Genomic DNA, 15,731 nt, shown 5'->3' on the forward strand with positions numbered 1-15,731 from the left:
TTTCATTAGTATAGGGAACTGCTAGGAGAAGGAACTTCTACTAATGGAAGTTAGCACCTTCTTTACAATTCATTTTCTTACAGAGATGCCAGGAAAGCAAAGAGGTTAAGTGATTTAGCTGTATCATCAGTACAACAAAGTAAAAATCAGTAAGGCAAAACTTTTTGGTTCTGAAACTAGGTCTCTGTTCACATCACGGGGCCTCTATATTTAACCATAAGAATTGAACCAGAAAAATAAATATGAACATAAAGAATTCAGAAAACACCAGATCTGAATTAGCTGAAACAAGGAAAGAAGACAAAAATACAACAAAAAGGCAGGTGAAACAAGATGAAGTGCAATAACCAATTAGGGCTCCAGAAAACAAAGGATGAAGACAGGAATATGAAGATACTCTTGGTAGAGAGGTGAGGGATTCTGTGTGGCATTGTGTCTGGGTTGTCAAACTCAATCACTCAGACATTTCATTTTGCTTACCCAGTCTTCTTATTTCAAAGAAAGATTCTATGGAAGTCAAGGAGTAGGGATAGGAGGAGGGAGAAAACAGAACCAATATTGGGAAATATTTGTAATGTAAAAAATAATAGAATGCTAAATACAGCTTTTAAAAATAAAGGCATAAAAAAGGAAAACTAGCTTTGTGGCTGTGGGTAAGTCACTTAATTCAGGCCAAGTTAGCAAACTGTAAATTTAAGAGAAGCTACTAATCTGCATTGGTAAAAGTAGTTCTTTTTTTTAACTGTGAAATCCCAAGACCAATGGAATCATAAGTATAATACAATAAAAATAATAAAGTCATTTGGATGAGCATTTGTTGAAAAAACTGGCTATTTGTATGAGTGCAGGCAAGTCACTAATCCTGATTGCCTTGCCAAAAAAATAAAACAACAACAACAAAACAAATCTGGCAACACAAGTGTCCTATAATGCCAGAAAGTCTTAAGAAATGGAAATAATCTCCATTTTATATCAAGGCCACAAAGCCACATTTCCTCTATTTTTCCATTTATGTAGAAGCATCATATTTAAATCATGCTTCCATTTCAAAACATTTCAAGGATGATACTCATTTCTGAATGACAAAATCTCAATCTAGTAAATGCCTACTGCAAATACTGAGATTACAAAGACAATAAAAATTCCTACCCCCAAGGTGGCTTCAATTTTATTGGAGAGATTCCAAAAAAGTCCTTTAATATTTTCTAACCCCCATACTTTCTAACCCCATAATACTTATTGAAGTTGGAGATCATATACAATTTCATTCATATTTTTTTCAATTTTCAAGCACCTACTATGTGTTAGTCACTAAAGGAAATAAAAAAAATAAATAAGATGGGAGAGGGGCCTATATAGTAACCATACATAAGCTCCTGTTCTCTGCCTTCCAAGACCTTATTATATATGGTTAATATTAGTTTAAAAAATGATTGACAAAGTATATATAAAAGCTATTACATCTTCCCCTTCCCTTTTAGTATTTATTTTTAAAGGGAGAGAAAAGCAAAGGGAGAAGAAAATTGAAAACTAAACTTAGACTATTATTCTACATGGGGAACAATTATTAGCAAATCTATTGCTTTGATCTTGGTAGCTCTTCTTTGTAAGTTAATCATTTGTGATTTCAAGCCAAACTTCATGCCTGGTTAAGAACTGTCCTTCTGACCTTGCCTTTTATTAACTGAGATTCAACTCCAAAAAAGAAAAGTAGGACTGAGATTCCCTTGTCTTTTTTGAAATGTGTGCTTTCTCTCTAGAAGACAATAGATAAGTAAATATGATTCTTTTTAAACTAATTTTCTAATACTTGTTCTTTTCCAGAGACATTAACAAATTCAGCTTTTATCCTTAAAAAAACAAGAGACAGAGGTTTTACAACACCTTCAAAACTCATTGTGGGTGTGGCTGATTCAATTTCATGACCTGACTCATTGTCTGGGGGGAAAAACATAGTATTTTTGCATTCTCAAAATAATTAAATTTCCATGTCTGAAAAACTTCCTGCTTTCTTGGGTGGGAAATGGAATTTTATATTAGAATGTTCAACCCCAAAGGAAGCCTCTTCTAATGAAGAATTTTTAACATGCATATTTCCACACTTGAATATCACTAATATTCTACCCTTTTCTTCTTTCCTTCTCTCCTCTACCACCATATTTGTGCAAATATAGCTGTATATGTAAAAAAGGTGTTTCTATCTATAACATCCACAGCACAAAAGCTGAGTTTTACTAATTTTCACAATATAGATAGGAATATCAGAAAGATGCAAAGAAATTATGCAATCACTTTGCCTTATTTTGTCTTTTGCTCTGATTAAACCTCACTAAACCATAGCTAGATAGCATGGTAAGCTTGTAATCTAGAAGATTTGAGTTCAGATTTTGCCTGAGACATTCATTAGCCTTAGAACATGATCTTCTTCCTTAGACTTTGAGCCCCTGGAGAGCAGGGTCTGTCCTTTGCCTTTCTTTACATTTCCCAATGCTTTGCACAGTGTCTGGCACATAGGAACTGTTTAATAAATCCCTAGTTGACTGGCTGACTGATTGACTGCATGATTCTGGGCAAATCATTTAATCTGTAAAATGAGAGGAGTTGGATTCAGTGGTCTCTAAGATTCTTTCCAGCCCCCAAAATAGATCAGTCTATTTTTTAATTTTTTATTTTTTAAATAAATGCCTGGGGTCATTTAACTTGTTTTTTATAAGTGCAGTGGTTCACTGCTGTAAAGAGTTCAATCTATCCTTGCCAGGGAGAGACTTTCTGACTACCCACTCCTTGCAGATGGTAACAGAGTTCAAGAGCTCATTGACCAGGATGGCTATTAGAGACAACAGTGCCTAAAGGAGATGCAATATTCAGCTAGATACATTACTTTCAGTGGAGGGAAGAGACAGGATGCTCATTAAAGAGCAAAGGAGAATTGAAAATATCCCCAAAGGACAACGGCAGTCCTGTAGTAAGTAGCAAAGATTTTCCTTGGTGTGTATCTCTCTGTGTGTGTGTGTGTGTGTGTGTGTGTGTGTGTGTGTGTGTGTGTTCCTTATGTCCTAACCACATGGGTTCTGATGTATGTCTCTCATACGCATGTTCCTTATAGATGAACCCTTAAAATGTATTCCTTGATCATACATACGTATGATCCCTATCAAATGAGATTAGCACAGTACCTGGTATATAATAGGTACTGTAGCACTTTCCCTTTTACATGTGTGCCTTTTTTCACTGGTAAAATGGTAATCTCTGGGAATGTCATTGTATTTACATTCTGTTTGATTAAATACCATTTGCTTTGAATGAGTGAATTTTGTTAGATAAAAATAAATACATTGGTTGGAACTCAGGGAGTTATGATTTTGAGTGTGTATCTTGACTCACAATGTTCTAGAACTTGGAAAAGTTTTTTTTCTGGAATTCTTTGTGTGAAAAGGGTGCCCAAGTGCTACATGTATTTATATAAATATAATAAGTGCACATACTGGAGGAGGGGTCTCCCCACAGGGATGTCTCATAAATTAACAAAAATCATATGAGCAAGTATCTTGTTTACCAACTGCCAAATGCTCACTTAGGTCATCCAAAGTTCTTAAAAACCTGATCTACAACTCCAAGAACACATAATGAGGTGTTAAGTACACTTTGCAAGCCATGAGAAACCAAAAGACAATAAGAGGTACTATTTACCCTAAAGGACATCATATATTGAATATAAAGTAAATGCAGAATATAATGCTTTATTGGATTCTGGGACAATGAAACCCCAGTTAAACACAAATCACTAGTCATTAAAACCAACAAAGAAAACTACTTTTAAGATAATATACTAATATTTCTTTGAGAATTGGAAAAGCCAACTAGTCTAATCCAGAGTTGGGAAAAAACTATCTCTGTAATATTCCTAGTTAAGCAAAAGGTGGGGGCCATTGGGAACAGGAGAGTGGTAAAGATACTTTGTATTTGTAGTCAAAGGACCTCAGTTCAAATCTTGACTATTATTATTGACTTATTACCCTTGTGACCTGTGCAAGTAAGTTAATTGATATCTAATGACTCTTTTGGTTCTAAATTTACTATCCTATTTTTTTTTCTTTTTTTGAGATTGAGTCTCTATATCTCGCTTAGGCTGGGTCGCACTGCCAATTAGCACAGAAGCTTTGACCCATTCCACTTCCAACCCAAATAGATTCGCCATTCCCAGACAACCTGATAGTCCCTCCCTCTCAGCGCGCTCATTATATTGATCCTGAACTTAATCCAGAAATCCAATGGGTTGGAACGCAACTGCAGCTCAGAACTCCTGAGCTCAAGTGATCCTCCAGACTTAGCCATTCCAACACAATTACATACTGCATCAAAATCCACTATACTAAGTGATTTGTTAGCCTATGTTTAAAAACTGATTTACCTTCTTCTAATTATTACATATTTTTAAGAGACTTCAGAATTAAACATGTTTAACTTATATTGAATTACTTGCTGTCTAGAGGAGGGTGGTCGAGGGAAGGGAGGGAGAAAAATTTGGAACACAAGGTTTTGCAAGAGTTAATATTGAAGACTATCTTTGCATGTATTTTGACAATAAAACACTATTATTAAAATTTTTTAAATATTAAGAAAAAAAAGAAAAAAAGGTGACTTCAAAAAATTCATCTATTAACAAAACCAGTAACTCCAAACCAATTCCATTTCACAAACATTTATTAAGAACCTATTCTGTGCAAGTCCTTGTCCTAGGACCTTAGTAGTACAAAATAATAAAATTTCATGGGAAAATAAGAAATGTACACATGCAATTATGTCACAAGGCAGAAATGGGTCCAGACTCTGAGAAATATGCAAAAGAAAATGTTGCTTTTAGATGTTAGACAAGATCAGGAAAGATTGTATTAAGGAGGCAATATCTCAAATAGGACTTTAAAGAAGAAAAATATTTAAAAGAGAACATATAAATGGAATACAACAGAAGAACAAGAAACAAAAGAGAAATTATTTACCTGGTCAACATTCCCCCTGTAAAGCAGATTACCAATACCCAGGAGAAACTTACCCTTTAGTTTAAGATCAACATTGCGTCTCAGCCAAGGATAGATTCCATAGCTTGGCATATCTTCTGGAATTGGATTATCATTTATCCAGCCATCACAGGCAAACTGGAAAAAGTTTTCACAGGGATCCACAGACTGATTTATTTTGCTCAAGATGGCAGCCGCTGTAAATTCCAAAGAAATTAATCAAAATTTATTAAGTGATTATTACATTATTGGGGTTTGTGCATTATTTTTCCAAAAAAAAAAATACATATTTTAAACCAGCTAATGTTTTTATCCTTGGCGACTTTTATTCTCCTGGTGAGAATGAATTTAATTGTTTTCAATTACGCCATTCTGATGTTCCTGATTACTGTAAAGGTTGAGTATACAGCAGTGATATTATCACTATCCTTTTTGTTATTATTATTGAAATTTGGGTATATTAATTTGATTAACCAGCAATAAAATAATTAACAGCAACTGATTTTTCTCTTACTAAAATTAAAAACAAAAAGACCATGTAGTATCATGGACTAAGAAGTTCTAGGTTCATGGACTTAAGAAATTCTAGGTTCAAGTCCCTTCTGTGACACAAACTAGCTATCTGACAACAAGTAATTCCCACAATCTCTCAGTACCCCCAGACAACTTTAAAGACTTTAAAGTAGGAGATATACTGCAATTTTCCTGTATATAGAGAGAATTCTCTATAATGAGGAAGTCACAGTCTTATATATCTACATGCACAGATATACCAATACCCATATATATAAGCAGGTATAGAATACAATCCAAATGTAACCTATATGTGTATATTGGTGTATATGGTTATAGATCCAAACAACCCTACCCATCAAAAGATTCTATTACAATGAAGTCTTAAGTTTATATTCCAACTCTATTTTTTGGTTAGCTGGTTTAACATGGGTCTCCATAGGCAAACTGTGGGTAGAAGTCTAGACTTGGACTTAGAAGACCACTTCAAATATGATCTCAGACATTTATTAGCTCAGACATATACAGTTTTCTCAACTGTAAAGTGGAAAAAATAATAGCACCTGCCTCACAGGGTAGTTAAGAAAATGACATAAAGTTTGTGAAGTACTTAGCATTTATATAGAGCACATAGTAGGCTCCATATATATGATCATTGCTTTCCTTTCCCTATCATCTCACCTAGAAGATGAATGCAGTCATCATTTAAGGAACCAAGGCCACTGTTGATTGGTATGGAAGCTTTGACCTGCTTTATTTCTGATCTGAGCCAGCCCACACCATCTAAGATTCTGGTGATTCCCTTTTTCCAGGGGTTTACCATATTGATACTAGACTTGGTAGGGACATCTGATGAGCTTTAGGCCTATTTCAGCTCAAAATTCTAGAGCTCAAATGATCCACCAGCCTCAATATCCTTTAGTTGCAGGAATTATAGACGTGGGCCATCATACCTTATCCTCCATATCTCTCTCTCTCTCTCTCTCTCTCTCTCTCTCTCTCTCTCTCTGTCTGTCTGTCTCTGTCTCTCTCTCTCTGTCTCTCTCTGTCTCTCTCTGTCTCTCCCTCTGTCTCTGTCTCTCTCTGTCTCTCTCTCTCCCTCTCTCTCTCTGTCTGTCTCTCTGTCTCTCTGTCTCTTTTTTCTCTCTCTCTCTTTCTCTCTGTCTCTCTGTTTCTCTCTCTCTCTGTCTCTCTCTCTCTCTCTCTCTCTGTCTCTCTCTCTGTCTCTCTCTGTCTCTCTCTGTCTCTCCCTCTGTCTCTGTCTCTCTCTGTCTCTCTCTCTCCCTCTCTCTCTCTGTCTGTCTCTCTGTCTCTCTCTCTCTTTTTTCTCTCTCTCTCTTTCTCTCTGTCTCTCTCTGTCTGTCTCTCTCTCTGTCTCTCTCTGTCTCTTTCTCTCTGTCTCTTTCTCTCTCTCTCTCTCTCTCTCTCTCTCTCTCTCTCTCTCTCTGTCTCTCTCTCTCTGTCTCTCTCTGTCTCTCTCTGTCTCTCCCTCTGTCTCTGTCTCTCTCTGTCTCTCTCTCTCCCTCTCTCTCTCTGTCTGTCTCTCTGTCTCTCTCTCTTTTTTCTCTCTCTCTCTTTCTCTCTGTCTCTCTCTGTCTGTCTCTCTCTCTCTCTCTGTCTCTTTCTCTCTCTCTCTCTCTCTCTCTCTCTCTCTCTCTCTCTCTCTCTCTCTCTCTCTCTCCTTCTCTCACAGCATTATTATTGGATAATCTACCTTGAATATATGCACTCATGACTTACAAAGATAGACACTATTTTAGGACATATGAAACTATTTTTGTCTAATTTGTGTTAAAAGATATTTCCATTTTAGCTAACAAAAACCTTTAGCTTGCAGCTAAAGATGAATAGATTTGAGAAAAATGAGACATCTGAGTAAATTTAGGTAAACCTCCTAAAGTTTAGTTGCCTACCTAATCTATCCAGTTTGAAAAATGAGATTTTAAAAGATCTTTAGTTAAAAATTCAAATTCAATTTATCTCCATAGACATTTATTAAAGATGTGCTATGTTAGGTGTAAAATAAACAAAAACAAAAAAAAACTTCTCTCAAGAAACTTACTTCTTAAAGAAGGCCTGAATAGGGCTGATGATGAAAAAAATAGAGAATTTTTTTTTCTGTTTTTCTCTTAATATCCCCAGTGCTTCTCATACTGGCCTATATACATCAGATGCTTAATACATGTTGATTAGAAATTGAAACTGAAGTTAAATATGAGTATAAAGAAAAAAAGATCTATGACAGAGATAGATGTAGAATCAATAGAACTTCATAACAGATTGGCTATAGAAGGTGAGAGAGATGGAAAAGTCAAAAATAACAACTGTTTTCAACCTCGTAAAGTTAGAGTTAAGCCAGAACAGATGGTACTCCTCTCAACAGAACAAGATAAGTGTAGGAGAGAAAGGTGATGAGTTCAATTTTGAATACGATAAGTTTGAAAAGCAAAAAAAGTAGTCATTCACAATATATATATATATGCACATATATATATATATACATTTAGAAAATACCTTCAGAGAAGTAGATTCTTGGGAATTGATGAAATCATTAAGAAGTCAAGAATGAAGAGTAAAGAAATTGACAAAAGATTGAAAAGAAAGAAATCAAGATAATAAACATTTGTTGCATGCCAGGAAAAGAAAAAAAAAAAAAAACTCCCTGCCTCAGGGAGTTTATAGTCTAATGAAGGAGACAACATTTAAACAACTGTACAAACAAACTATGTACAAAATAAATTAGAAATAATCTCAGAGGGAAAGAGCAAATCAGGAAAGGCTTCTTGGAGAAGGCAGGATTTTAGCTGAGCCCTAAAGAAAATCAGAAAGAAAGGAAGAGCAGAGGATTCTGGAAATGGAGATCAGTCAATGAAATCAGGAAATGGAATATTTTGCTTGAACAAATAGCAAAGAGATCCGTGTCACTGATTCTAGGGTATGTGGAAGGAAATAAGGTATAACAGAACTTCAAAGATAGGAAGGGGCCAGGTTTTGAAAAACTTTTAGAGCCGGTATTTTATATTTGCTTCTAGAGGCAATAGGAAGATACTAGAGTTTATGGCATGAGAGAGTGACATGGTCAGACATGAGCTTTAGGAAGATCAACTTGATAACTAAGTAAGCAGAAGATGGACTAGAATGAGAGAGCCTGGAGGCTGTTAAACTAAGCAATGGCCTATGACAATAGTCTAGGCATGAGATGATAAAGGTTCACCCTAAATAGTTGCAGTTTCAGAGGAAAGAAGGAGGAACATGTGAAAGATACGATCAAAAGGAAAATATAATTTTAACATGTATAACATATATTGGATTGCTTGCCATTTAGGGGAGGGGATGGGGTGGGGCGGAATGAGAAAATCTGAAACACAAGGCTATGCAAGGGTCAGTGTTGAAAACTTATCTGTGCATATGTTTTGAAGATATCATGATAAATTTTATTAAATGCCTTACTGAAAATCTAATAAAAAGGAAAATATATAGGCCTTGAAAACAGATTGGATGAAGGAGACAAGAAAGAGACTTGAAATGACACTTGGGTTGTGAGCTTGAATGGCAAGAAAGATGGGAGGAATTGGGATAGGGGAGAAATAGTGAATTCAGTTTTGGATTATGTTGGATTTAAGAAGCCCATAGGACATCTGGTTTGAATTGTTCAGTACACGATTGAAAGGATAAAGGACCAAAGGCAAGGCCTGAAATGGCTAATGCTCTAACTGAAGATACTGAAACTGGTGAGCAAGAGGGAAATGCTCAAGCCTAGATAGACAAGAATACCCAGGAAGATTAGAGGGAGGGAAAGGGAGAAGAAACAAATAATTTACAGGGTGGAAAATTACAGAGAAGTCAAAGATAATAACTACCAAAAGGCCATCAGATTTATTAATTAAGAGATCAGTAGAGTTCTAGAGTTGGAATAAAGATTATAAATATTTGAGGTATGAGAGGTAAGGAAGGCTTTTACTCAATAAGCCTATATTAAATACTTCCTTGTGCCTGACATTGGGTCAAGCAATGAAAATCAAGAAAGGAAAAAATTGGCCCTGTCTTTGAAGAGTTTACATTTTAATGGAGGGGATGGAGACATGAGTGGGAGAAAGAGAGAGTGAGGACAATATATAAAAACCCAGCTACATAAAAGATCCCCAAAATGGTTGGAAGATAATCTAAGAGGGGAAGAAATCAGCAAAATATAGGTTTGCAGCTCAGGCTGTAGGAAGCCAAGAAAAGTAGGACAAGACTATGAGAGATAGCCTGTGCTGAGGTATGGAAACAGTAGATGACAATGTTATATTCAAAAAAAATCAAGCTGATGAGTTCAGCTTCTCTGTAATTCTGCAGAGAAGAGTAAGGTAAGGAAAAAAATGTAGGATGGGATCAGGTTCTGAAAAGTTTCAAATGCCAAAGAAAGAACTTTTAATTTGATTCAGAAGTACTAATAAGCCAATACTAAAAATCCACTGAATTCAATGAATGAAAGCAGAAAAATACTTATGAAAAATCAGTTTAGATGCTAAGTGAAGTGAGCAAAGCTAGAATACTGCACACAACAGCAATATTTTGTGGTGATTAATTATGACAGATTTAATTCTTTTCAGCAAGACAGTGATCAAAGACAATTCCAAAAGACTCATGATACAAAATGCATCTATATTCAGAGAAAGAACTTTAGAGACGGAATGCATAACAAAGCACACTATTTTCATTTGAGGGGGCTATTTTTCATGGCTTTTCCGTTTTGTTCTGTTTTTTTATTTCACAACATGAGTAATGTGAAAATATGTGTACATGATTGAATATGTATAACCTGTATCAGAATGGGAGGAAGAAAGGAAGGAAAAAATTTGGAATTCAAAACCTTTTTAACAAATTAATATTGATATGACCAAAGAGCTATCAAACTGTATGTATTCTTTGATCCAGCAGTGTCACTACTGAGCCTATATTCCAAAGAGATCATAAAAAAGAGAAAAAACTCACACATGCAAAAATGTTTACAGCAGTTCTTTTTATAGTGGCAAGAAACTGGACATCGAATGTATGAACATCAATTGGTAAATAGCTGAATAAATTATGAAATATAGATGTAATGGAATATTATTTTTCTAGAAGAAATGGTTAGCAGGATAATTTCAGAAAAGCCTGGAAAGACTTACATGAACTGAGACTGAGTGAAGTGAGCAGGACCAGGAGAACATTGTACATAGAAACAAGATTATGTGATGATCAATGATAATATCTCTTCTCAGCAATATGATGATCTAAGATAATTCCAATAGAGTTAGAATGCAAAATGCCATGTTTCCAGAGAAAGAACTATGGAGACCGAAAGCAGTTCTAAGCATACTATTTTCACCTTTTTGTTTTCTTTCTTTCTTATGGTTTTTTCCTTTTGTTCTGATTTTTCTTTCCTGGAATGACTTATGTGAAAACATGTCAAAAATGATTGTACATGTATAACCTATATCACATTACTTGCTATTTGAAGTAAAGAGGAGGTTAAGGATTGAGAGAGAAAAAAATTGGAACACAAAATCTTACAAAAATGAATGTTGAAAACTATCTTTACTTGCAATTTGGAAAAAATACTACTTAGCAAAAAAAATCAGTTTGGCAGAATTGGAATGGAAAGAAATTTGAGACAGGGAGACTTGTTTTTAAATTTTTATTAATTTTATTTTTAATTTATGGGATAAAACAAGCATTTCCATAACATGGTATATTTTTTAATTATTGCATCTGAAACTACAAATATACAATATACAACTTGCTATTCCATATATATATATACATATATATATATATGGAATAGCAAGTTGTATATTGTGCATATGTGCATATATATATGTAAAATAAAGTTTACCATGTAGATTTTTTCTTTTTTTCTTCCCTCCTTCCCCTACCCTATAGAAGAGATGGCTTATTAGACACAAAGTAGGAAGACTTAATAATACAAATGAGAAGTGAGGAAGAGTCTGGACTAGGGAGGAGGAAAAAAAGGGGCATATATCATGTAGGGAGAAACACACAGATTTGTCAACTGATTGGATATATGGAATGAATTAAAGTGAAACACCAAGGTTAACAGAAGTTGTAGGCCTGAATGAATGGAAGGGTTAATGATATCTTTGATAATACTATTGCAGTTCAGAAGAAGTGTTTAGAGAGAAAGTTCCATTCTAGACATGTTGAGTTTGAGATACCAAATACAGGAGATACAGGACATCTAGCTTTAAACTTCCAAAAAGATAGTTTTTAAGCTCAGTAGAGAGACTAGTAGTGAATATAAAAATCTGCACAGGAATAATCTTTGAATCTACAGGAGCTAAGATCACCAAGTGAAATGATACAGAATAGAAGTAAAAGCAGTAGAGAAATTCTTATTTAGAAGTTTGACATTGAGAAGGAGGAAAGCTGCTGGATGATGATTTTAAAGGGATAACAAAGAGGGTTTTTTTGCTTTTTGTTTAAGATTAAGGAAAACTGAGCCTAGATAGGTGAGAAAGGAGTTAGCGTGGACAGAGAGTTAGAACATGAGAGAAGAGAGAGGAGAGGTGATTGATGAAGTAAGTTTCTAAATGAGTCAAGAAGGGATGGGATCAGGAATACAAGTGGGATGCAAGGGTTAGCCTCTGAGACTGGAGCAGAAGAAAAGAAGATGGATAGTGATCCAGAAAGGTTTTGAAGTATGGAAAAGGAGAGATAAGAGAGATCATGACAGATGTTCTCAATTTTCTAAGTCAAGAAGGAAGCAGAGTCACCTGCTGAGAGGCCAGGGAATAGGAATAGCTTTGGAGATTTTGAGGATAGAGAGATTTTGGAAGAGCTGTTGTGGGAGGTGTGATATAGATTCAATAAAATGAATGAACAAAAGGATTCCTAGGCAGCAAGGAAGACCCAGATGCAGATAGTTAACAAGAAGCCAAACAGCATAGCTTTTATGACCTTCAGCATTGTTTCGAACCTTGGCAGTGGGAGTAAAGAAAGCAAATGGTGCAAGTAACCAAGACTGAGGACCAGCAGGATGTGAACAGTGGAAGAACAAATCAATTTCTTTCTTTCTTTTTTTTTTTTTTTTTTTTTTTTTTTTTTTTTTTTTGCTTTTCTGCCTGTGAAGATGAAGACTGGATTTATTTAAGTTATGAAGTGGTAGAAATCATTGCTGGTCCCACTTCTATACAATATTTATAATCACATAGGGCAGCCTTCATGTTCATTTTTCTTCACATACCCACATTATTTTTTGGCTTCCTTACAGAGTTTGGAAGGAAATACAGGAAAAAAAAGTAAAATAATGGAGGGGGACTCAAACCTTAGAGTGTTTCCTATTTGCTCCCCAGGTGTTCTTGCAGGTACTTAGAAAAACTGCAAGATCAGCTCTGACCTAGGCCCCAGGAAAACACAAGAGAGCTACATCATTCACAGAGAATTTGGAAAGAAACCCATTCAGTCAAAACACTTAAGCTTCAGCTCCACAATCTATTATTAAAGAAAATTCACAGCTGTGTGTTATGGAGCACTTTTTGCTGAGAAACTGGGATTTAGGCTTCCAAGGGACTGAAGTTGTCAAGATACCAAAAACCTCCTTTCCCCTAATTCAACTCTTAGTGAAGGACAAAAAGAAGCCTGGGTGGCCTTGCTTTAATAAAAGAAATATGATGATGTAGTAAACCTGTAAATGTTCAAGTTATAACATCTCCCAAGTCATTCAATGTAAGTAAAATTGTGGCTAAGCCTCCATCTCATACAATCCGGGGTCAAGAGAAGTGCATGACATTATATCTTAACACAAGGCCTTATGAGATAGAGAGACAGAGACAGAGAGACAAAGAGAGGAAGGCTAGATAAGTAGATAGATGGGTAGATAGAGATAAGTACACAGATAGAGAGAGAGAAAGAGATAGGGATAGATAGCTACACAGATAGACAGAGATAGATAAGACAGACAGACAGAAATGGGATAGATAGGTACACAGAAAGACAGAGATAGATAGATAGATAGATAGATAGATAGATAGATAGATAGATAGATAGATAGATAGACAGACAGACAGACAGATAGAGATACATAGATACATAAATAGATACAGTGATTAAAGTAAGGTCTTAAATGCTCTTCATGTTCCCCCACACCACACCACCACCTATCCAGCTCACACTTTAAGGAGAAACAAATGATCCCTATTCAGGAAAGATGGGGAAACAAATAATGGAAAGGAGGAGGGGAAAGAGTGGAGTAACCCTTTCAAAATGCTGGCTTTTACTCAAATTGAGGAAGTGGAATTAAAGACACCAAAAAAGAAAATGCAGTACCTTTACCCCTAATCTTTATCCGAGGGGTATCTTGGTGACTAGGTGAATAGCACACAGGGGCCTAAAGTCACAAGAGCTGAGTTCAAATCCAGTCTTAAATTATTAGGCCTGTTATCCTGGGCATGTCATTTAACTTCTCTTTGTCTCAATATCCTGATCAATAAAATGAAAATAATAATAAAACCCATCTCTCAGGATTACTATAAGGATCAAATGAGATGGTAATTTATAAGGCACTTAACCTAGTGTCTGACACATAGTAAGCACTATTATCATTATTATTATTATTGTTCTTATTACCAAAAAGAGAAAGAGAAATCAGAAGATTAGAATTCTAGTCACAGCTCCAACATTTATTAACAAATGCCATCATGGGGGGGAGGAGGAAGGAAGGGAAAAAATTTGGAACATAAGGTTTTGCAAGGGTGAATGTTGAAAATTATCTATGTATAAGGTTCTAAAAATAAAAAAATTAATAATAATTTAAAATATTAAAATGGAAACCATCATTAAAAACATGAATGAATTGTGTTTAGTTATAACAATAAATCTTGGCACCAAAGAAGATACAAGAAAAAAAGCCATCATGGCTAACTCCCCAAGTCTCTCTGAGTGTCAAGCTTGTCATTTTCAAAATTGAAATAATATTCATATCTTACCTGCCTCATGGAGGATCAGAGAAGTAGGAAAAGTTAAAGACATTAGTGAAAATAAACTCTTTAGACCATCTATAAACAGTCTGAAATTTTGAAAGCTCCTTCATTTTCTTCTTCCCTTCATCTCACATCTCCCAGATATCATTACACATTAAATATGAAAATATAGCTCTATTCATTGCCAAGGCCAACTTCTGTATATGTAACTATCCATCTTCTCCAGCAGATTGTCCCCCTTCATTATCATCCCTCTTTTCTCAATAGTTTTTAATCCCTCCTTGGGTACTGATTCCTTCCCTGCTGACTGCAAACATTCTATAGTCTCATACATTCTTTAAGAAACACTCACTAGATCCTACCATCCCCAGTAGTTACGATATATCTCTTTTCTTCTTTACTAAACAACAGAGAAAAAAAGTTGTCTTCACTTAGTACCTCCAAATTCTCTCCTCTCGTCCTATTTTAAAGCCTTTTCAATATGATTTCTGACTTCATCATGCAACTAAAGTTGTTCTCTCCAATTTCACCAGTGGTCTCTTAATTTCCAAATCTAATTTCTCAAATTTCATCTTTCTTAACCTCTCAGCAGCTTTCATAATTAATTTCCTCTGGGTTTTTATGATACTATTCTCTTTTTGTTCTCCTCCTAACCAGCTGACTATACCCTATGAATTCCTTTTTTGGATCTCCAGCCATGTCATATCCACTGAATTCAGGTGGTCTCTGGAGCTCTGTCCTGGACTTAGGGTTTTTTCCTCTACACTGTCACTTTTTCCCACAGTTTTCACAGATTTCATTATCATCTTTTATGAGGATGATTTCAAAATTTATAATTCTACATCACCTATTGCTAGATATCCCAAAGTCATCTCAAACTCAAAATATCAAAAATAAAACATCACTTTTCTTTCAAAACCCTTCTCTTCTCTGAATTCTCATCACTGTTGAGGATACCACCATCTTATAATTATTACGCAGATTCAAAACTTCACTCTTACTCACTACATATATCCAATGAATTATCTTTCAAATATGGCTCCATTTCTCCACTCGCACAGCAACTACCCTAGTTCAGGCCCTCATTAATAGATGCTGGTTGGAGGAGCTAATTGGTGTAATGGATAGAGTACCAGCCTTGAAGTCAAGGACTTGAATTCAAATTTGACCTCATACACTTAACACTTCCTAGCTGTGAGATCCTGGGAAAGTCACTTACCCCCAATTGCCTTAGCAA

At 35.3% G+C, this 15,731-nt stretch overlaps 1 protein-coding gene across 1 annotated transcript in view; it reads right to left on the reverse strand.

Annotated features, from left to right (window-relative positions):
• PHEX (phosphate regulating endopeptidase X-linked) overlaps positions 1-15,731 on the reverse strand; it is a 278,269-nt gene that overhangs the window by 249,534 nt on the left and 13,004 nt on the right. Inside the window, exon 3 of the mRNA XM_074300930.1 lies at positions 5,054-5,215. Within this exon, the coding sequence (XP_074157031.1) occupies positions 5,054-5,215 (162 nt within the window). The remainder of the gene's footprint in view (positions 1-5,053; positions 5,216-15,731) is intronic.

Source organism: Sminthopsis crassicaudata, chromosome 3 (genome assembly GCF_048593235.1).
Source record: "Sminthopsis crassicaudata isolate SCR6 chromosome 3, ASM4859323v1, whole genome shotgun sequence".
NCBI classification, from domain to species: Eukaryota; Metazoa; Chordata; class Mammalia; order Dasyuromorphia; family Dasyuridae; genus Sminthopsis; species Sminthopsis crassicaudata.